A 22377-nucleotide genomic window follows, 5' to 3' on the forward strand; every position below is an offset into this window, starting at 1 on the left:
GGTCTCGTGTTCAGCCAGGGAGGCAGTCAGGGTGTTGCTCTCAGAGATGCCCCCCTGCCCTGATCCCCTGCCTCCCATTGACCCAGCCCACCTCTGAATCCTCACAGTCCCCAAGCACCCCGTGATGGCTCTGGGTGAGACTCAGGCAGAGAGGACAGCACAGTTTTATTCATGGGATTCTGCAAAGGTGTGGGTGGGTGGCTTGGGTGGGGTCCAAGGCCAAGCGGCTGTGGGTCACTGTGGGTCTGCGCTCAGGGGCTTCACCCACAGCCAAAGTCCGCCCTCTGCATACATTATGACCTCCGGCTTCCTGCGGGGCTCCATGTGGTCTGGACAGACATGGAAGCACAGCAGCGTGAGCGCCAGGACCACCTTCATCTCAGCCATTGCAAACGCCTGCCCAATGCAGTTCCTGGTGTGGGGGAAGGGACTCTGACTGCACCCAGGACCCGCATCCCAGCCCCATCCCTGGCCCCAGACCCTGAATCAGGCCCACACAACTCTGAGTTTTTACACTTAGTCCTCTGGACAACCCTGAGGTAGGTAGTGTTGTCACCATTATATGGTTGGGAAAATAAAGCTCAGAGAGGGGAATGAACTTGCCCAAGTCACACAGCAGAGCTGAGGCTTGAGCCCAAGCAATCTGATCCAGATCCCATGCCTTCGGGGTGGTGTTTGCATCCAGTGGTCTGGCTTTGAATCTCAAGGGTCAAAAGGGATGGCCCTGATCCCGACCCCACCCCAAGATAGGCCAGGGTGGGCTGTGCTGGGAATGGAGGAGGAACCTGTAGGTGAAAGGGTGGGGATTCGCCCTCCCCGTGACACTCTTGGGAGAGTGCCTGGCACACAGCTGGGGAGCGAGGGGGTGGTCTCAGGAAGCAACTGTTGGCCAGGCTGCCTGGGTAGCATCAGGGGACCCAGAATAGAAAGGGAGGGGGTTCCCTGAAGGCAGGGGAAGTGGGTCACAGAGAACACCAACCGGGAGGGGCAGACAGAGCAGTGGGACGTTTGCAAGGAAGGGAACTAAGGATTCCAAAAAGCCAGCCAGGGAGGGGCAGAGAAGGGAGCTAACTGTGCCTGGGACCCCCATATGGGCTTGCATATCCCCGGAGCCTGGCCCAGACTCCAGCCCCAAATGAGACCAGCAGATGGGGGTGGGGGCTCTGAGCATATCACAGACTATTCTTGGAACTACCCAAACCTGTTTTATGGACCACAGGACAAAAGGAAAGGAAATCTGGAACTGGGACCATCTGCAACATCCTCAGTTTTCAAGCCCCACACCCATCACCCCATCCCTGCCTCAGACACAGGCCACCCTTGTCTGGACCCTGCTGAGAGGGGAATAAAAGCCAGAGGTGACCTCTCCTTGCTATTCTCTGGGTCGAAGCGGAAGGCGTCATAGACCTGGAGGTGAGACCAAGAAGGGTTGCTGGGTGGGGTCTCCCAGGTATGCCAGCCTTGGAGAGACAGACAGTTGTGTGTGTCTTGGAGGGAGGTGATGTTGGATTCTCTTGGTCAAAACCCTGCCCCCTCCTCTAGGACCCCTAAAATGGACCTTAAAAAGGGGGGGTATCGGGGAGGCAGCACCTCAGGGTCCAGCCACACAGTTGGGTTGTGGTGAGTCTCAAAATTACTGAAGAGACAGACAATGCCTGTAGGAGAGAAGGGGGCAGTCAGGACAAGGTCCCCCTGCCTGAGAGGCCCCTCTTCCTACCCAGGAGGCACCTCCCCATGAGGCTGTGGGCACCTTTGGGGATGACTCAGCCGCCTGGGAGCACAATGTCCTGGGTGTAGCATCGGGAGATGACAGGAACTGGGGGATGCAGCCGCAGGCTGTCCTTAATGTACATGGTCAGGAAGGGCAGCTGGGCCAGGTCATTCCTAAAGAAACACCCAGCCCCAATCATTATCAAGGTAGCAAAGACACAACTCTCCAGTTCTCTGTTTGCAAGTGAGACCTTTTCTCCCTGTAACGAACTCCACATGGAACAAATGTTTGAGGATTAGAAAACCAGAAAAAAAAAATAGAAAGATTCCAAAGAAAATTTAACCAGGTAGTTTAAAAAGACATATTTTTTAAAAAATCAAAATGCCAACTGTAAAATAAAAAAAATGAATTTGCATAAAAATAAGTATTCTTTGTGACAAGAGAGCAAACTCATAATCCAAATGAATAAGAAACAAAATATACATTCAATGTTTTGCTCATATTCATCACTGCACTAGAGATACTAGCAAATGCAATTAGACAAGGAAAAAAGAGAATATGTAATTTGAAATGTGGGGTAAATGTATCATTTTGGAAGACAGTGATTCTGAGTCTTTTAATAGAGTTTAAAATTTGCTTAGATATCTTAGGCATATTTTGTTAAATCCACTCCTAGATACTTTTGTTGCTATGGAAAAATGTGTCACCTTTTATTTGGGTTCAGGGAAATTTATGAATTCATTTGGAATATAGAGATTTTGTGTTTCTTGTTAAATTTAATCCAGGTATTTTATATTATTATTATTATTATTATTGGCATCTTTTCTTTCATGCTGTTTTCCAGCTGGTTGTTATTTCTACCAAGAAAGACTAATGAATGCATGTAAATTGTGTGCCCAATGAACACAGTACATGCTAAAAATGGTGTCTCATATCAATAGCAAAATTATTGATCATTTAATAAAAGCCCTTGGGATGACTGGGGAACAGCATGGAAAAAGAGTAAACTTAACCTGGTTCTCATGTCTTATAACAAGATAATGTCCAGATGAATCAAGTATTTAAAAAAAATTTTTTTAAAGAATCTTAAAAGCTGTAGAAGAAACCATGGGAATATTATTTTATACTTCCAGATTAAGAAAACCTTATTTTCACACAGGTCCCAGGAGATATACAAGAAGAGAGCAATATGTACTTAAACGAGAAAAGGGCCAGGCGTAGTGGCTCAAGCCTGTAATCCCAGCACTTTGGGAGGCCAAGGCAGGTGGATCACAAGGTCAGGAGTTTGAGGCCAGGCTGGCCAATATGGTGAAACCCCATCTCTACTAAAAATGCAAAAATTAGCCAGGTGTGGTGGCCTGCACCTATAGTCCCAGCTGCTTGGGAGGCTGAGGCAGGAGAATTGCTTGAACCTGGGAGGTGGAGGTTGCAGTGAGCCAAGCCTATGCCACTGCACTTCAGCCTGGGCAACAGAGTAAGACTCTGTCTCAAAAAAAAAAAAAAAAAAGAGAGAGAAAAGATACAAAGCAGTCCATGCAGTGTATAGTACGTTACTGTGGAATTTTTTAAAGATGCTAAAAGTAGCTCTGGAAAAATACATAAAAATATAATAACTTAGACAATCTGTGTGCGTGTGGAATTTGGGTGGTTTTGGCCATTGGGGTGAGTAAACTTTATAGATTTTGAACCAGTTAAGTGCATTGGTATTAAAAATTTAAATAGCCACACAAAAGGAAGAAATGTCAAGAAAAAGAATTCAGCTCCCTTACTGGGTCATCAGTGTTTATAAAAGTTTTCTGATGGATTCTTTTGTTTCTTTTAAGTACAGAATCAGAATCACTGTCTGCCAAAATGATACATTTACCCCCACATTTCAAATTACGTACTCTTTTTTCCTTGTCTAATTGCATTTGCTAGTATCTCTAGTGCAATGATGAATACAAGCAAAACACTGAATGTATATTTTGTTTCTTATTCATTTGGATTATGAGTTTGCTCTCTTGCCACAAAGAATACTTATTTTTATGCAAATTCATTTTCTTTTTTCTTACAGTTGGCATTTTGATTTTTTAAAATATGTCTTTTTAAACTACCTGGTTAAATGTTCTTTGGAAACTTTCAATTTTTTTGTGTGGTTTTCTAATCCCCAGACATTTGTTCCATGTGGAGTTCGTTACAGGGAGACTAGATGGATATCCATTCCACACACTAGGGTAGAATGTATCACTGCTATGTGAAGTAACCCATTTTCCACATATCAATCATATATCCAAGTCAACCAATAAAATATATTCAAATCAACTTTAAAAATCTATCTGATTTTTTGAGGAAGTTGATAAACATACTCTAATTTTTTTCTGAAAAATAAAAGATCACGAAGAGCTAAGTCAATCTGAAAATAAAATTTAAAGAGAGGGAAGTCATTCCACCCAATATTACAAACTATTACAGGCTGGGCATGGTGGCTCATGCCTGTAATCACAGCATTTGGGGAGGTCAAGGCAGGAGGATCACTTGAGACCAGGAGTTCAATACAAGCTTGGGAAGCAAAGTGAGATCCCAACTTGACAAAATAATTTTTTTAAAATTAGCCAGATGTGGTGGTGCAGGCCTATAGTCTGAGCTAGTCAGGAGGCTGAGATGGACTGCTTAAGCCCAGGTATTCAAGGCTACAGTGAGCTGTGATTGCTCACCACTGCACTCTAGCCTGGGCGGCAGAGAGAGACCCTGTCTCCAAAAAAGAAAAAATAATGTTAAAAAAACAACTACAAAGTCACACGAATACAAATAGTGTGGCATCATTGCAAAAATAAGAAAATAGACTCATGAAACAGAATGGAGAACTCAGAGACAGACACATGAATAAGCTAAAATGTCACATCTGGTAAAGGGAGTCCCCTAAAACTCTTGGAGAAATGGATGGATTTTCTGGCTGTAGAAGAAAAAAAGTGGAGGAATTTAACTTCATAGAAATTCATCAAAAGTATCCTCCAAACGTTAAAAGGCAATAGTTTGTAACAAAACAGAGAAAACGAGATTAATTTTAATACACATTTGTAAAAGTAAATATTTTTAAAGAATCCAAAAAAAACCAGCAAAAAATAAGAAAACCACTTCCATAAAAAGAAAACAAATAATTTATCAACATGTGCAAGAGATGTTCAATCTCACCCTTAATTAGGAAAATGTTCACTAAAAGTAGAAATATAAAGATTGACAAAGATTTAAAATTCAATAGTACAACACTACTTTTGGTAAAGTTACTGGAAAGCCTGTGCCATCAAATCAGCTAATAGAAATGGACTTTCTATCATAATTGAAGTTGTACAGTGCAAATGGTCTTTGATTCTTCAATTCCACTTCACAGAATTTGTCCTGCAGAGATGTCTACACGTGTAAGCAAAGGTCACTGTAGACACATGCCAACTGCCTATGGAAACCTTTACATAAGTGTCCAATATAGGAATGAGCTGAATAAAATGTGAAATAGAAAAAAAATTGCTGTAAGACACAATGTTGAGTGACAAAAACCAGTTATAAAATGTATAGATACGTATATGCAAAAGGGAAAAAGTATATAGATGTATATGAATATTGATGACATAGATAATTCATAGATAGAAGATACATTGTAGATGATGATGATTGATAGAGGAAACAGAGGAGAGAGAGAGATAAGCAGACAATTCTATGGCTCTAGAGACCCATTTGGAGAAAAGGAGGGGATTAAGTAGGGTAGAAGGATTGTCAAGGATAACCCTTGTCTTATCTGTAATATCTCATTTGGTGCAAGAAGAACTTGTTCTCATCATTGTTTTTGTAAATTAATGCTCTTTTTCCATGTGGTATATATACACAATGAAATATCATTCAGCCTTAAAAACACAAAAAAATATATATCGTTTGCCACAACATAGAAGAACCTGGAGGACCTTATGCTAAGTGAAGTAAGACAGGCACAGAAAGACGAACACACATGATCTTACTTATCTGAAATAAGTAAAACTTGATCTAAAATAGTCAAGCTCATAGGAGCAGAGAGTAGAACAGTGGTTACTGGTGGCCAGGGCTGAGGGGAAGGGAGAGGAAATGGTGAGTTGTTGGTTAAAGGGTACAAGTTTCAGTTAAAGAGGAATAAGTTCAGATCTATTGGACACAGCATGGTGACTTTAGTTAACAACGTATTGTATTACCTGAAAATGCTTTAAAAAAAATTTCGAATGTTCTTACCACAAATATGATAAGTAAATGGGGTGGTGGGTGAGTTCAGTACCTTGATTTAATTACCATAGATTGTATATATATATCATAATATCACACTCTATAAGTATATATAAATAAAATTTCTCAATTAAAAGTAAAAAACAAACTCATTTCCCAAAACTTGTTAATTGAGAAAATTTTTTTAAATCTCACATATATATGTATATGTATATGTATATGTATAAGTGTGTATATGTATAAGTTTATATATGTATATATATATATATATGTTGTTGTTTTTTTTCTTTTTTTTTTTTTGAGACAGAGTCTCATTCTGTCACCCAGGCTGGAGTGCAGTGGCATGATCTCAACTCACTGAAATCTCCACCTCCCAAGTTCAAGTGATTCTCACGCCTCAACTTCCTGAAGAGCTGGGACTACAGGCATGTGCCAACATGAGTGGCTAATTTTTTCTATTTTTAGTAGAGACACGGTTTCACTGTGTTGGCCAGGCTGGTCTCGAACTCCTGGCCTAAAATGATCTGCCCACCTCAGCCTCCCAAAGCGCTGAGATTACAAGCAGGAGCCACCATGCCTGGCCTCAGAGATATATTGTTAATGCGCAGACCTGTGTGTATTTTATATATTTATACAGAAAAGGGGAGTGTGTGTTTATATAAATGTGGGCATCAGGATAGCCATTTTCTAGAAGAATGCACAGAAAACTATTGACCACAGTCAACGCTCGGGTGGAGCTTAATAAGGAAGTTCATTTTTATCATAAACTCTTTTGGACACTTTTTTTAACCATGTGCATAATTTTGCTTGAAATCTTGGTTTGATATTCCAGAATAGTGATCTGGGCAAAGATTTTCTGTGTAACATCTCAAAAATACAGGCAAAAAAAAGCAAAAATAGACAAATGGGATTATATCAAGCTAAAAAGCTTCTGTACAGCAAAGGAAACAATTAACAAAGTGAAGGAACAAGCTATAGAATGGCAGAAATTATTTCCAAACTATCCATCTAGCAAGAGATTAATAACTAGAATATATAAGGAGTTCAAACAACTCAATAGTAAAGAAAAAAAACAACAACAAATCATATAATTTAAAAACGGACAAAAGATCTGAGTAGACATTTCTCAAAAGATGACATACAAATGGCCGACAGGTAGATGGAAAAAATGCTCCATGTCACTAATCATCATAAGACATGCAAATTAAAACCACAAGGAGATATCATCTAACCCAGTTAAAATGTCTTTTGTCAAAAAGACAGGCAATAATAGATGGTGGTGAGGATATGGAGAAAGGGGAACTCTCACACACTGTTGGTGGGAATATAAATTAGTACAGCCACTGCAGAGAACAGCATGGAGGTTCCTCAAAAAAACTAAAACTAGAACTACCATATAACCCAGAAATTTCACTACTGCCTATATATCCAAAAGAAAGAGAATCAATATATTGAAAAGGTGCCTGCACTCCCATGTTAATTGCAACACCATTCACAATAGCCAAAATATGGAATCAAGCTAAGTGCCCATCAGTGAATGAATGGGTAAAGAAAATGTGGCATATCTACACAATGGAATACTATTCGGCCATAAAAAGGCTGAAATTTTGTTCTTTGCAGCAACATGGATGGAACTGAAGGTCATTGTGGTAAGAAAAATAAGCCAAGCACAGAAAGACAAATATTGCATGGTGTCACTCATATGCAGGAGCTGAAAAAAAATGGATCTTATGAAAATAGAAAGTAGATTGGTAGAGGGAAGGGGGGGATGAGGAGAAGTTGATTAATAGGTACAAATATATGGTTTGATAGGTGAAATAAAAACTGTTCAAGCTGGGCACAGTGGCTCACGCCTGTAATCATAGCACTTTGAGAAGCTTAGGTAGGCAGATCACCTGAGGTCAGGAGTTCGAGACCAGCCTGGCCAACATAGTGAAACCCTGTCTCTACTAAAAATACAAAAATTAGCCGGGCATGGTGGTGGCACATGCCTGTAGTCCCAGCTACTAAGGAGGTTGAGGCATGAGAATCACTTGAACCCGGGAGGCGGAAGTTGCAGTGAGCTGAGATCGCGCCAATGGATGCCAGTCTGGGCAACAAGAGTAAAACTCCGTCTCAAAAAAAAAAAAAAAAAAAAAACAGTACTCAACGGATCAGTGGGGTGACTACAGTTTGATAGTTTGCTGGTCCTCTCCAGTACACCCTCCACAGTAGCCCTAGAAAGATCTTCCTGGTACCAGATCTGACCTTTCCCTCCCCTCCTCAAACGCATCCCTTGGCTCCCCATTGCCCTTGGGTAAAAGCCAAAGTCATTAACATTTTCCCCAAGGCTTCCATAGCCAGCCCCTGCTGCCATCTCCAGTTTCATCATCTCATTATGCCCGAATCTCTCCCTCTCTCTCTCCTTCGCCTTCTCTCTGCTCCTTTCTCTCAACCCAGGAGATCTTACTGAGCTAGAGCCACTGTTCCCCAACTGCACCCAAATATCTACTGATCATCATTCAGGATCTCAACTGAGACACTTTCTATACCCCCGAGTCATGCTTCTCTTACTGTAAAACCCATCCCTGCCCATATGGGCTGGGAGTGTCCTGACCAGGGACGGCTCCCATGTGGGTGGGAAGCACCTGGAAAACAGGTCCCCAGGTTGTGTCCTTCCCAAGGTCTCCAGAGCACAGACAGGTAATGTGAAAAGAACTGGGGGTGGGAATACAGTGTGGGAGCGTTTGCTGAATGAGGACTGGGTGGATGAACAATCCAGGTGTTCTGGACAATAAATGAATGATTTTTACTCTGAGGTCTCCATCATGAATCCCTGGACTGGACATAAGGATGGGAATTAGGGAACAGAAGAGCAAACATTAAGGAAGTGAAAATGTTTGAAAAAATATTTCCTGGAGAAAAGGAAGGGTGTGACGTTCATTTGCAGAACGTGTGCTGAGTGGCCTCATCTCCTCTCACTTATTGTCACTAATTCTCTCAGCAGCCCAGTCTTTCCTTTTTAATTTTCTTTCCCTATTCCTTCAAATATTTATTTCTCTCCTTTTTTATTTTAATCTATATCTAATATACTTGTTATCTACATGTTGCATCTCTCTCTCTCTCTTATTTTATTTATTTTTTTTTTTGAGACGGAGTCTCACTGTGTCACCCAGGCTGGAGTGCAGTGACGTGATCTCGGCTCACTGCAACCTCCGCCTCCTGGGTTCAAGCGATTCTCCTGCCTCAGCCTCCTGAGTAGCTGGGATTACAGGCACCTGCCACTACGCCCGGCTAAATTTTTTGTAGTTTCAGTAGAGATGGGATTTCACTATCTTGGCCAGGCTGGTCTTGAACTCCTGACCTCATGACCCACCTGCCTCAGGCTCCCAAAGTGCTGGGATTACAGGCGTGAGCCACCGCGCCCAGCTGCATCTCTATTTCTATTTATTTTAATAGTTTGGGGGGTACAGGTGGTACATGGATAAGTTCTTTAGCGGTGATTTCTGAGGTTTTAGTGCACTCATTACCCAAGCAGCATACACTGTACCTAATATGTAATCTTTTCTCCCTAACCCCCTCTCATCCTTGTCCTTGAGTCCCCTAAGTCCATTATATCATCCTTATGCCTGTGAGTAGCATAAATTGAACCCAATATGTAGTTTTTTGTCCCTCACCCCCTCCCACCTTCCCTCTTCTGAGTCTCCAGTGCCCATTAAACCACTCTGTATGTATTTACATACCCATAGCTTAGCTCCCACTTATAAGTGAGAACATATGATATGTGGTTTTCCATCCCTGAGTTGCTTCACTTAGAATAATGGCCTCCAGCTCCAGCCAAGTTGCTGCAAAGCCGTATTTCATTCTGTTTGATGGCTGAGTGGTACTCCATGGTGTACATGTACCACATTTTCTATATCCACTCATTGGTTGATGGGCACTTAGGTTGGTCTCATATTTTTGCAAATACAAATTGCGCTGCTAAAAACATGTGTGCACATGTGTCTTTTTCATATATGACTTCTTTTTGGGGGGTAGATACCCAGTAGAGGGATTGCTGGATCAAGTGGTAGTTATACTTTTAGTTCTTTAAGGAATAGTAGCCCAGGTCTTTCTGTCCTAGCAGACTGCAATCTTTCCCCTGCTAGCCAGGCTGGCCCTGCCTGTGGTCCTCTGCTTCTATTCCCAGTAAGCAAAAGTGGCAGAATTAACAAAACAACTTCCCCACTTCCCACTTGGGGAGCAGAGCCAATGAGAGGGCCTCAGGAACTGGCCAGAAGAACCTGCACTCATCATTCAATCTCTTTAGGCTCGTGATCCTTCAGAAGCTTTTGCACCTCCTGCCAGCAGTGCTCCTGGTATTCTGGGTGCCTTGCAAGGTTGTATAGGACCCAGGAGAGGCCACTGGCCGTGGTATCATGACCTGAGGGGCAGCAAGACAGGCTTGAGTCTCTGGGCTGCTTCAGCACCAGAGGGTGGACAGCGTCCATGCATCTAGGTCCTCAGGAGGATGGTGGGGTTGGGGGGAGGATGGGCTGAATGGAGTGATGCAGGGTTCATCTCCCACATCCCTGGGATGGAGAGGCCCCTGTCCCTACTGTAGTCCCACACTGGGACACTCACCCTCAAACATGAAGGTGTCAGCTTCTGCTCTTATTTCCTCATCAGACAACTCCTTCCAATCTTCATCCTGATGAGAAGGCAAGACACACACACACACACACACACACACACACAGATCACACTAGCTCTGAGGGATCCTCAGTTTAAAGTCAGACAATCTCTGAAGACTCCTCCTTCCAGAATCCCAAGCCCACACTGCATGCCTAGATGTCTCTTGATCACCATCACCAGAGCCCCCAACCCACAGGCTTCCTCCCTGGCCTCCTTGTCTCTTCTTTTGTCCCTAGTGGGAGGACTCAATGACCTATGAATATTTTCATATTTCTGCATGATGAGAACTTTCTAAGAAAAGGTTCCTGGCAACCTGGGTTACAGGATAATTGGCAATTTGCTTTGCAAGTTAGAGATTAAGTATTGCTCCAAAAATATTTGCTCACATTCTACGGTGCCAAATCCATAGACTCTTATCTTATGTCCCCTAGAGATATTTGGATTGTAAGTCTATAGACTATGGCATCTCCCTAAAGAGGATTTGTTTATGCTCCAGAACAAAATACTTTCTCCTCCCTGCATCCCCCACCTGTCTGTCTCTTTCTTTCTCTTTCTCTCTCACTAGAGCAAAGAAATAGAAGATATGCCAAGACTCATAATGTAGGGCACCTCTCCTAGGGTGCAAACTCTGTTGCACATAAAGGTAAAAACATTGCATTCTCCTTGGAAGAATTTGATTTGGGAATGGAGAGCCAGTGCCACAATCCTACTCTGGCTGCTAGTATTGCTGTGAGCAATAAATGGGCTGCTCTGATCCAGGTGTTTAATGCATCTGTCGCAATAGACATATACATAGAAAGACATAGGCATAGACACAGACACATAGACAAAGACAAGGGCATGGATATAGATATAGACAAAGACAAGGGCATGGATATAGATATAGACAAAGACATAGGCATGGATATAGATACGGACAAAGACATAGGCATAGAGAAATATGTAGACATAGAAATAGACAAAGGTAGACATAGAGCATAACATAGACATAGACATAAAAAAGACATAGGCATAGAGAAAGACATAGACAATGATGAATACACAGATGTAAACAAAGACATCAACATAGACATAGTCATAGACAGACATAGACAAAGAGAAAGACACAGATATAGAAACAGACACAGGCACACAAATACACATAGACATAGACAAAGACTCAGACACAGAAAAAGGCAAAAAATAGAGATAGACACAGATACACACATAGATATTGGCATGAACAAAGCTATAAACATAAACAGAGACGTAAACAAAAGCATAGACACAGAAAAGACACAAAGACATAGACAAATACAGACCAAGACAAAGACATAGAAAAGGACACAATACAGACCAAGACAACGACATAGAAAAGACACAAAGACATAGACATAAAAAAGACATGGGCAAAGATATAGACATAAACACACATAAAGATATAGACATAAACACACAAAAAGGCAAAGATGCAGACATGGGCAAAGACAAAGACATAGTCATACAGACACATAGTCATACTCAGACACAGACTCAGACATAGACAATGACATATACAGGACATAGATATAGATATAGATGTAGATGTATAGATTAAAATGTGACAAACTGGCTTATTAATTTGTAACTAGAGTAAAATTTCAGACTTGTCAGTTTCACACCTAGAGGTCCCCTGCTATTTGTGTCCCACTCAGTCATCTCTAAAACCTATCTCTGACCTGTCCCTCCCCTGCTCAAGCAACTTCCAATGCTCCCCAGTGCCCTCTGGATCACATCCAAGTTCTTTGATCTGACATTTGACATGAAGCTCCCTTCTACTTTTTGCATTCAGATCCCAGAGAACCCCACCTTGCTCAGCAGGAGTACATCAATGAAGTCCAAAGTCTTGGACTTGGCCTTTACTTGGTGGAAATAATCAACACCCTGGCTAGTAAGGGTGTGGCGCTGCTCCTGGATGATAGCTTCTGTGAAGTCTTGCACCAGGCAGCAGGCCCTGCGGAAGCGCCATCCGCTGGGGATGAGATAATACAGAAAGTCCATGTGCAGATGAAGGTAAGGAAGTTGTTGAGAACTGGAATAAAGGTGATTCTTGCTATGCTTTAGCAAAGAGATTGACAGCACTTTGCTTCTGCCCTGCCCTGCCACCAGGGAACTGAGCTCCAAGATGGTGGCAATATATTGACTGGGCTTTCTGCAGGATAAGGGCAGAAAGGGAGGCAACAACTTAACACACCTGAAGCCACAGGAGCATCTCCCACCAGCATCCAGGAGCTACCTCCTATAGGAAGCACAGTATCCAAAAACAGATGCCCCGACAGTTACAGAGTGAGGATCACCCATGAGATTCACTCTCCAAACTCTCTTATCTCCCTGATTTCCATCTCTAGGAGCTTCCTCCATGCCCCTGGGCACTCAGACCACAACTTGAACATCGTGCTCTTATTCGCTCTCCCCTGCCCCCATTATAGAGTTCTGTCCCTTCTCCTTCCTGAAACTATCCACAAAGCTCAGAATTCCTGCTCTTCCAGCTGGTCCGAAGTCCATGCCCCACCCTAGTATCCTTGCATCCAATGTCAACTCCATGCAACATCTACATTACAGTCATTCCCCCACAGAGCTCAGCTCTGACCTTGCCCATCAGCTCAAACCCCTTCAAGGGCTCCCTAGAAACCTCATGATAACATTTATACCAGTCATTTAGACTATGACATAACTCCTCCAGGCACTTCTGGTTGTCCCGATGAGGTAGGCACTTCTGGTTGCCGGACCCCAACATACTTCTTTGGATTCATGGCTCAAGTTCTCAGTCCCTGGGCAAAGACTCACTCCTGACAATGGCTGTCAAAGCTGAAGACACATTTCTGCAGACTGTCCAAGGTCATGAGGCTGGTGTGCTCAAACATGTCCAGATGGGCACTGCCCTCTGAGGCCAGGAGCTGCCACTTGGCCTAGCCAGAGAAGGGGACACAGCTGGGGCTGGTCCCTAGCTCCTTTGAGTCCTTCCCCAAGCCCAACCATCAAGATGGACTTCCCCAAAGCCAACCTCTTTGTCTTCTCCCCAGGAACCCCTCCCCAAGGAGGACCAGGTTGTGTTGGGAACAACAACTGTTACTATTAAGAGACAAAGACCCAAGACGGGGGTTCAGGAGAACTTGGATTCATGTTCCACCCTTGCATGCCCTTGGTCAATGCATTAACCTCCCTTCCCCTGTCAAATCTTCAGGAACAGTTGAGATGATGTACCTTGGTGCCACATAAACAAGGTTAGAAATCCTGCTCCACTATTCCAACTTGGATTATTAGCTAGGTAAACTTGGGCAAGCTCCCTAATCTCTTAGACCCACTGTTTCATCATCTACACTGAGGCAGAAATAATCTCTTATTCACAGAGTTGTTAAAAGTAAATTAGTCAATATATACTTGTATCATGGAGTGAGAACATGGCATTGTTTCTGGCCAATAGGGGGCATACTCAACAAATGTTGGATTTCCTCACCTGCATTGTTATAAATTGATTACAAGAATTTATTACACTATCCCTATGTTGGGAGAGGTAGTCCTCCATGTGCCCTGAGTATCCTTTCTGGGTATGCCAAGAATGTAAGACACTGATATTCTTAACTGGAGCCATTTCTGAGAGTTGTGTTTGCAGAGAACAGCCTTGAGGGATGAGGTAATGACTCCCTTTTGACACTTATCAGGCTTGCTATAAAAGCAGATCTCCTAAGCCTACTGCTCCATCCCTGTAATGCAATATACTATGTCAGCAAGCATCAGTAGAAGCCCACCTGTGTTGCCCCATGGGATTTGGGTGGCTTGGAGAAAAAAGCAAACCAACAAGAAACACATGCTCCTTGCTGTGCTATGAGTAATAAATCATGTTTTGTCTCTTACCCACAAATCTCTGTCTTCTGGCAGAATCCATGAAACCATAACAAGCTAACTTATCAATTTGCAATTTTTAAAAAAATTCTAGAGATGTCACGAAGCCCTTGCCCAAATTATTCATTTGCCCCCCATATCCATACCCTTTGAAATGTGATTTTTTCAGTGACTTCCATTAAGAGACAGAGCATTTTTTACTACCCACCACTTTTTGATTCTCTGTTGGACTTTTGGCTTTCTCTGACAAAATGCAATGTGAAATTGATGAGGTAATAACTAATGAATCTAACCTGCCTCGTCTCACTCCCCGGAACCCTGTCTGCCATGTGAACCATGGGGTGCCTTCTGGAGGGATAGAATCCCTGGAGGAAAGTCCAGGAGTCCCAGCTGAGGACATCTGTGTCAATTTGAAACCAGACAAAACCCAAACATTTGAGAGAACTGAGCCAAGACCAGCAAGGCTGCCTACCTGACCCACAGCTGCTCATGTGCCATGAATATCCCTTGCACATCCAGAAGAACCCACTGATATGGTTTGGCTGTGTCCCCACCCAAACTTGAATTATAGTTCCCATAATCCCTATTTGTCTTGGGAGATACCTGGTGGGAGGCAATTTAATTCTGGTGGTGATTACCTTCATGGTGTTCTCATGGTAGTGAGGGAGTTCTCACAAGATCTGATGGTTTTATAAAGGGCTTTTCTCCCTTTTGCTCAGCCCTTCCTCTTGCTGCTGCCATGTGAAGAAGGACGTGTTTGCTTCCCCTTCCACCATGATTGTAAGTTTCCTGAGGCCTTTCCAGCCCTGCAGAACTGTGAGTCAATTGAACCTCTTTCTTTTATAAATTACCCAGTCTTGGATATGTCTTTATTAGCAGCATGAGAATGGACTAATATAGTAAATTGGTAGAGTGAGGTGCTGCTGTTAACATACCCAAAAATGTGGAAGTGACTTTGAAACTGGGTAACAGGCAGAGGTTGGAACAGTTTGGAGGGCTCAGAAGACAGGAAAATGTGGAAAAGTTTGGAACTTCCTAGAGACTTGTTGAATGGCTTTGACCAAAATGCTGATAGTGATATGGACAATGAAGTCCAGGCTAAGGTGGTCTCAGATGGAGGTGAGGAAATTGTTGAGAACTGGAATAAAGGTGATTCTTGCTATGCTTCAGCAAAGAGATTGACAGCACTTTGCTTCTGCCCTAGAGATCTGTGAAACTTTGAACTTGAGAAAGATGATTTAGGGTATCTGGCAGAAGAAATTTCTAAGCATCAAAGCATTCAAGAAGAAGCAGAGAAAAAAAGTTTGAAAAATTTTCAGCCTGATGATGCAATAGAAAAGAAAAACCCATTTTCTGGGGAGAAATTCAAGCCTGCTGCAGAAATTCACAGAAGTAACAAGGAGCCAAATGTTAATCACCAAGACAATGGGGAAAATTACTCCAGGGCATGTCAGAGACCTTAGTGGCAGCCCCTCCCATCACAGGCCCAGAGTCCTAGGAGGAAAAAAATGGTTACTTAGGCCAGGCCCAGGGCCCCTTTGCTGTGTGCAACCTAAGGACTTGATGTCCTGCATCCCAGCTGCTCCAGCCATGGCAATTGGCCAAGGTACAGCTTGGGCCATGACTTCAGAGGATGCAAGTCCCAAGCTTTGGCAGCTTCCACGTGGCGTTGAGCCTGTGGGTGCACAGAAGTCAAGAATTGAGGTTTAGGAACCTCGGCCTAGATTTCAGAGGATGTATGGAAATGCCTGATACTCAGGCAGAAGTTTGCTGCAAGGGTGAGGCCCTCATGGAGAACCTCTGGTAGGGCCATATGGAAGGGAAATGTGGGGTGCAAGTCCCCACACATAGTCCCTACTGGGGCACTGCCTAGTGGAGCTGTGAGAAGAGGGCCACTCAATATCCCAAAATGGTAGATCCACTGACAGCTTGCACTGTGCACCTGGAAAAGCAACTGACACTCAACACCAGCTTGTGAAAGCAGCTAGAAGGGGGCTTGTACCCTGCAAAGCCACAGGAGTGGAGCTGCCCAAGGTCATGGGAGCCCACCTCTTGTATCAGCATGAACTGAATGTAAGACATGGAGTCGAAGGAGTTCATTTTGGAACTTTAAGGTTTAATGACTCCCCTACTGCATTTTGGACTTGCATGGGGCTAGTAGCCCTTTTGTTTTGGACAAGTTCTCCCATTTGGAATGGTGTATTTACCAAATGTCTGTACCCCCATTGTATCTAGGAAGTAACTAACTTGTTTTTGATTCTACAGGCTCATAGGAGGAAAGGAATTGCCTCATCTCAGATGAAACTTTACACTGTGGACTTTTGAGTTAATGCTGAGATGAATTAAGACTTTGAGGGACTGTTTGGAAGGTGTGATTGGTGTTGAAGTGTGAGGACATGAGATTTAGGAGGGGGCAGGGATAGAAGATGTGGTTTGGCTGTGTCCCCACCCAAATCTCATATTCATTTGTAGCTCCCATAATTCCCAATTGTCATGGAAGGTACCAAGTAGAAGATAATTGAATCATGGGGGTGAGTATTTCCCATGCTGTTCTCATGATAGTGAATAAGCCTCTCAAGATCTGATGGTTTTAAAAAGGGGGAGTTCCCCTGCATACACTCTCTTGCCTGCCACCATGTAAGACATGACTTTGCTTCTCATTCACCTTTCACCATGATAGTGAGGCCTCCCCATCCATGTGGAACTATGACTCAGTTAAACCTCTTTCCTTTTTAAAGTACTCAGTCTCAGGTATGTCTTTATTAGCAGCATGAGAACAGACTAATATACCAGCCACCTGTCTCATAGACTTGTTAGCAATCATAAAACCTTATTGTTTTAAACCAATGAGTTCTCAAGTTGTTTCTTACTCAGCAACAGCTACTATACAATTGTCATCATGATCCTCTTGAGTTTACAAGAGGAAATATAGAAACAGACACTTTCTCGGCACCTACTATGCACCAGGGACATGACTCCATTACATCACCTTGACCATCTTTTAGGTAGGGATTATTATACCCATTTTGCAGCTGAGGAAACCAAAGCTCAGAGAGGAAAAGCAATGCTGAATGCCACCCAGCAGAGCCAAAATTCCAGACCAGATCTGTCTGTGGTGCCTCCACCCCAAGGCTGCAGCTGGAACTCTGGGTTCAAAGAATTCACGTGCATGATATTCACACTGTCAGTGAAAAACTTCATATGGGGCTTCAGCATGTTGAAATGGAAGGTGAGCATCAGCATCTGACGGTGGCAGCTCCATTTGTCACCGGCATTTACCAGGAGCCCATCCCCTAGTAGAGGCAGTCAAGAGCCATGGGCAAGGGTATCTCCCTCTTCCTACCCATCCCCCAAGGTTTTTCCCACCCTTGTTCACCTACAGGTACTCACCCAGCCAGGGCTTCAGGAACTTGTAGAAGGCCTCGTCTTTTGGTGCAATGGTGGCTGACATGAATGAGGACCATCAGAAACCATGGAGAAGGGTGAGGGAGGGACTTTGGGTGTGGGGTGAGGCTCCAAGCCAGAGACCACACTTACTCCCTCAAAGCGCAGCATAGTAGGAACATGTGACATGGCCCCGATATGTGTTAACATGTCCTGACATGGTCACAAAATACACAACAAGCCCTAGCATGCTATGCTGTGCTCTAACAAGGATCTTAGACACTCTGAAATGACCTTAGCATGCCCTATAGGCAGGCCCCAGTTAGGATTCAGATTTAAATATGGTCCCTTTAATATCCTAGAAATAGCCCATGTCTGGTCCCAAATGTTCCGTAGTCATGACTCAAATATACCCTGAAGTCTGTCTCAAACAATACTCAAACAATGTCTCAGAATGTTTACAAACAGACCCTGGGTCCCAGACATGAGGCACATCCCTGGGATCATATGGAGATGGTTATGTCTAGGGCTCAGCTGTGGCCAAGAGTATTTGGGGTATGTGGGGTCTGTCTGAGATTCTGTTTGAGATAGTCTTTTTCTTCTGCTGGTGACATCTGGGCCATGTTTGGGATGCGCCTCATGTTTGGGCAAGGGTAGGGCTCCAGGCTGGGGTGGCGTCTCCTACTGGAGATTCCTAGGGCCTGGAGCAGGAGGGCAATGAGCATATAGTGGAAGAACCACAGGATGGGGTAGAAGGAACTGACCCACAGAGGTGAATGTCATGAAAATAGCAGTCCAGATCCTCCACCAGCTGCATGTCCTTCCTCATTGTTCTGGGCTTGGGGACATGCAAGGTGATGCTAGGCCTGGCAGGAGGTCTTGAATTCTAATGTTGCCCATTGCATCACTTCATCCCCCACTTTAAAACATTCCTACTCATTGTTAGAAACCCAGCTCCAGCAACTTCTCTTCCAGAAAGCCTTCCAGCCTGCCCCAGCAGAGACCAGGTTCTCCTCTGGGCTGTCCCAGCCCATCTCCTTCTGGACCATTCCTGACCCCATGACTTTGGGGATGTCTCTGCCCAGATCCATCTCCTCCAGCTTGGGAGATCCTTCTAGGACAGAGCCTTGGGTTGAGGCCTCATGGGGCTCCAGTAGTGCACAGAATGCCGGGGTGGTGGCGGGATGGCAGTAGTGGGAGGAGACGCTGAGATGGGGGTTGGTGAATACATGAAGGAAAGAGAAGATGGCTGAGGGTGAAGCAAGAAGGAAGGGCTGGATACTGCAGGGGCCACACAGAAGCTTGGGGGAGGAGGGGCTTGCAGGCCTCAGATGCACCACGGCATTCACCACCAGGTGTTTCAGATGGTACCTGAGGCATTGATGACAGACCGGATGATGTTGGGGTGGCACAACCTGATGATGGGAGTGATGGGGTTTATCCAGATCTTAAAGCCCTGGGGGTAAGTGGCCACCAGCTGAGTCAGAACTCTCATGCCCTCCTTCATGTGGGGACCTGCAAGCAAGGCAGGGGCCTGTAATCCCAGCTATTCGGGATGCTGAGACACAAGAATCTCTTGAACCCAGGAGGCGGAGGTTGCAGTGAGCCGAGATCACGCTACTGCACTCCAGCCTGGGCAACACAACAAGACTCCATCTCAAAAAAAAAAAAAAAAAGAAAAGAAAAGGAGGCCATCCTAGCACCATGCATGGAGTCCAGTTCTTTGGATAAGTATGCCACTGGGCAATGTTATGACCCTATAACTTGAGTCAGAACTCCTATAGCCATTTCTTTTTGTTCATGAACATATAGAAAGAAAGGCTTAGTTATGTCTGGTAGTCCTAAAGCTGGGGCCCAAGTTAAAGCTTCCTTGATCTGTTCAAATGCTATTTCTTGATTAGTCTTCAAAAGGAGGGGCTGTTTTTCTCCTATCTTTGTGGCTTCATATAATGGTTTAGCCATTAATGAAAAATTTGGAATCCAAATATGGCAAAATCCTGCTGCCTCTAAAAATTATCTTATTTGACGCCGGGTGGTTGGGGTTGGGAGTGCACAAATGGCCTGCTTCTGTTTATAGCCAAGCTGGTGTTCTCTGTGGCTTACTATGAAACTTAGATATTTAACTTTTTCATGGCAAATTTGGGCTTTCTTTTTAGATACTTTGTAACTTGCTTTCCATAAAAGATGGAGGAGGTCCTGGGTTCCTTGGTAATAATCCTCTCGGGTTGGGGCTGCCAAAAGAAGGTCGTCCACGTACTGAAACAAGGCACAGTTATCATTTGGCAGGGTATAGGCCTTGAGGTTTGAGGCCAGTGCTTCCTCAAAGATTGTAAGAGAGTTTTTGAACCCTTGTGGGAGCTTAGTCCAGGTGAGCTGTGTAGCTTCCTTGTCCTATTGAAATGCAAAAATGGGCTGACTAACTGGTGCCAGTCAGATACAGAAGAAGGCATCTTTTAAGTCTAAGACCGTAAACCAAGTGGCAACTTGCTGGAATAAGTCCCATTAAAGTATATAGGTTTGGTACTACTAGGTGGATAGCCACTGTGGCCCTGTTTCTAGCTCACAAGTCTTGCACTGGTCTATACACATTAGACCCTGGTCCTGGTGTCGGCTTTCATACTGGCAAAAGTGAAGTATTCCGGGGAGACTGGCATCAGACTAAGATCCTGTGTTTATAGAGCCAGTCTAAATGCTTACAAATGCCTCAAATAGCCTCTCAGGAGACCGGGTACTGACGAACTCGAACCAGAGTTGCTCCTGGTTTCAGTTTAACTACTACTGGTGGATGATTTACAGCCAGCCTAGGTGGGTTATCTTCAGCCTATACCTTAGGAATTTTATTAACTAGTCCAAATAATAATTTTTCTTCTTTCCGTGTATGAAGCTGCACTGGCGCCTGCATTTTCTTTCTATGAAGTCTCCATTCCTCAGCCTGTGGAATAGTAAGGGTTAACACTATGGCTTTTGGGTGAGTCAGATTGAAAGTCATATCTTTTTGAAGCCTAAAAGTAATCTGTGCCTGCAGTTTTTGAAGTAGGTCTCTTCTTAACAAGGGAACTGGACAAGTTGGGAGGTATAGGAATTCATGCTAGACTTCTCGTCTTCCTATAACACATCTCTTCAACTGACAAAATGGCCTCTTCTCTGAGACTCCAGCAGCTCCTGCAATAGTTGTACAGTTCTTGGATAGTGGCCCTATGGGTCAAGTTACTACAGAGTGTTCAGCCTCAGCATCTACAATAAAGTTCATCAATTGGCCTCCAACTTTTAATGTGACCACAGGCCCCTGGAGGCCTAATGAGAAGGAGCCTGGTCTGTCTTCATCCTCACATCCTTCAGCTCCTGCCAGTCCAATCGGGTCAGTATCTGGTTCCTCTAAGGTACCGCAGCCCTTGGCCGATGGCCTCTTTGTCTCACAGCCTTGGCCATTTCTTTCATTGCCTTCTGGACACTCATCCTTTTAGTGTCCTTTCTTTTTGCATCTCTCTTATTGATCCCTCTCTAGCTTTCAAATTTGGTCGGCTTTCAAATCTTTGTCTAACTGAACCTCTTCCATGTCCACGTCCACGTCCATGTCCTCTCACATTGCTAATCTCTTTTTCTATAAGGGCTGCTGCCAACAGATCTGCCTTTTTTTTAAGCCTTCAATCTGCTTCCTTGTTTGCCTCCTGGTCATGGTTAACATACACTTTAGTGGCTACTTCTATAAGCTGGGTGGCGTTCATGCCTGCAAAACCTTCTAACTGATGAAGCTTTCATTTGATGTTACCATGGGCCTGTCCTACAAATGATGTATTCACCATACGCTGATTTTCAGTGGCCTCAGGGTCAAACGGGGTGAAAAGTTGGTATGCCTCACAGAGTCTCTCATAAAACTGACTTGGGCTCTCATCAGCTCCCTGAAGCACTTCTGAAATCTTCCCCGTATTAATTGCTTTCTTTCCACCCTCCCTTAGCCCTTGCAGAAGTGCCTCTTGGTACCTCTGCAAACGCTGAAGCTGAGTTGCATCCTCTGGGTCCCAGTTGGGATCTTGGTCTGGGAGCTGGCCCTGAGCATATGCCTGAGCATTCACTGCGTCTGCTGGTGCAGGGGCTTCTAGCCAGTGGAGAGCTCCCTGTGTTACTCTTCTGTGCTCCTCAGTGTTAAACAGCGTGAGAAGATGCTGCCTACCGTCTGGCCAGGTTGGATTGTGTGTCAGAAAGATGGATTGCATCAGTTTTATGAGAGCTTGGGGCTTCTCTGTGTAGGGGGGGTATGGTGTTTCCAGTTAAAGAGATCAGTGGTTGAAAAGGGCTGGTAGATGCAAGTTCATTGCCCCCCGCCGGACTTGGACTTGGTCATTATAATAAATGGGTCCTCACGTCTCCCTGAGAGGCATTTGCATAGCTCGAGCATGGCCAGATTTGAGTCGGTCTGCTTGACTATCTTGACTTCCTTCCCTGGCCCCTCGAGGCTCCGATCCTTCCCTTCAGGGTGAGACTTGGGGCATGCTGTCTTTTGAGTCTGGCTCCTGGGGAGCTGGAGCTATCAGCCCCAGTAAAGGGGG

General features: G+C 44.2%; 1 protein-coding gene across 1 annotated transcript; it reads right to left on the minus strand.

Annotated features, from left to right (window-relative positions):
• Positions 1-234: 234 nt before the first annotated feature.
• LOC100982619 (cytochrome P450 4F2-like) lies at positions 235-19752 on the minus strand. The gene is given in 12 exon segments (XM_063599979.1): positions 235-430; positions 1331-1407; positions 1591-1655; positions 1751-1885; positions 10206-10334; positions 10535-10601; positions 12413-12661; positions 12710-12755; positions 13391-13512; positions 17612-17739; positions 17837-17890; positions 19202-19752. Coding segments are annotated over 12 exon segments (1404 nt in total). The 5' UTR covers positions 19338-19752.
• Between the last annotated feature and the right edge of the window lie 2625 nt (positions 19753-22377).

This window comes from Pan paniscus, chromosome 20 (assembly GCF_029289425.2).
Source record: "Pan paniscus chromosome 20, NHGRI_mPanPan1-v2.0_pri, whole genome shotgun sequence".
In the NCBI taxonomy this organism is placed as follows: Eukaryota; Metazoa; Chordata; class Mammalia; order Primates; family Hominidae; genus Pan; species Pan paniscus.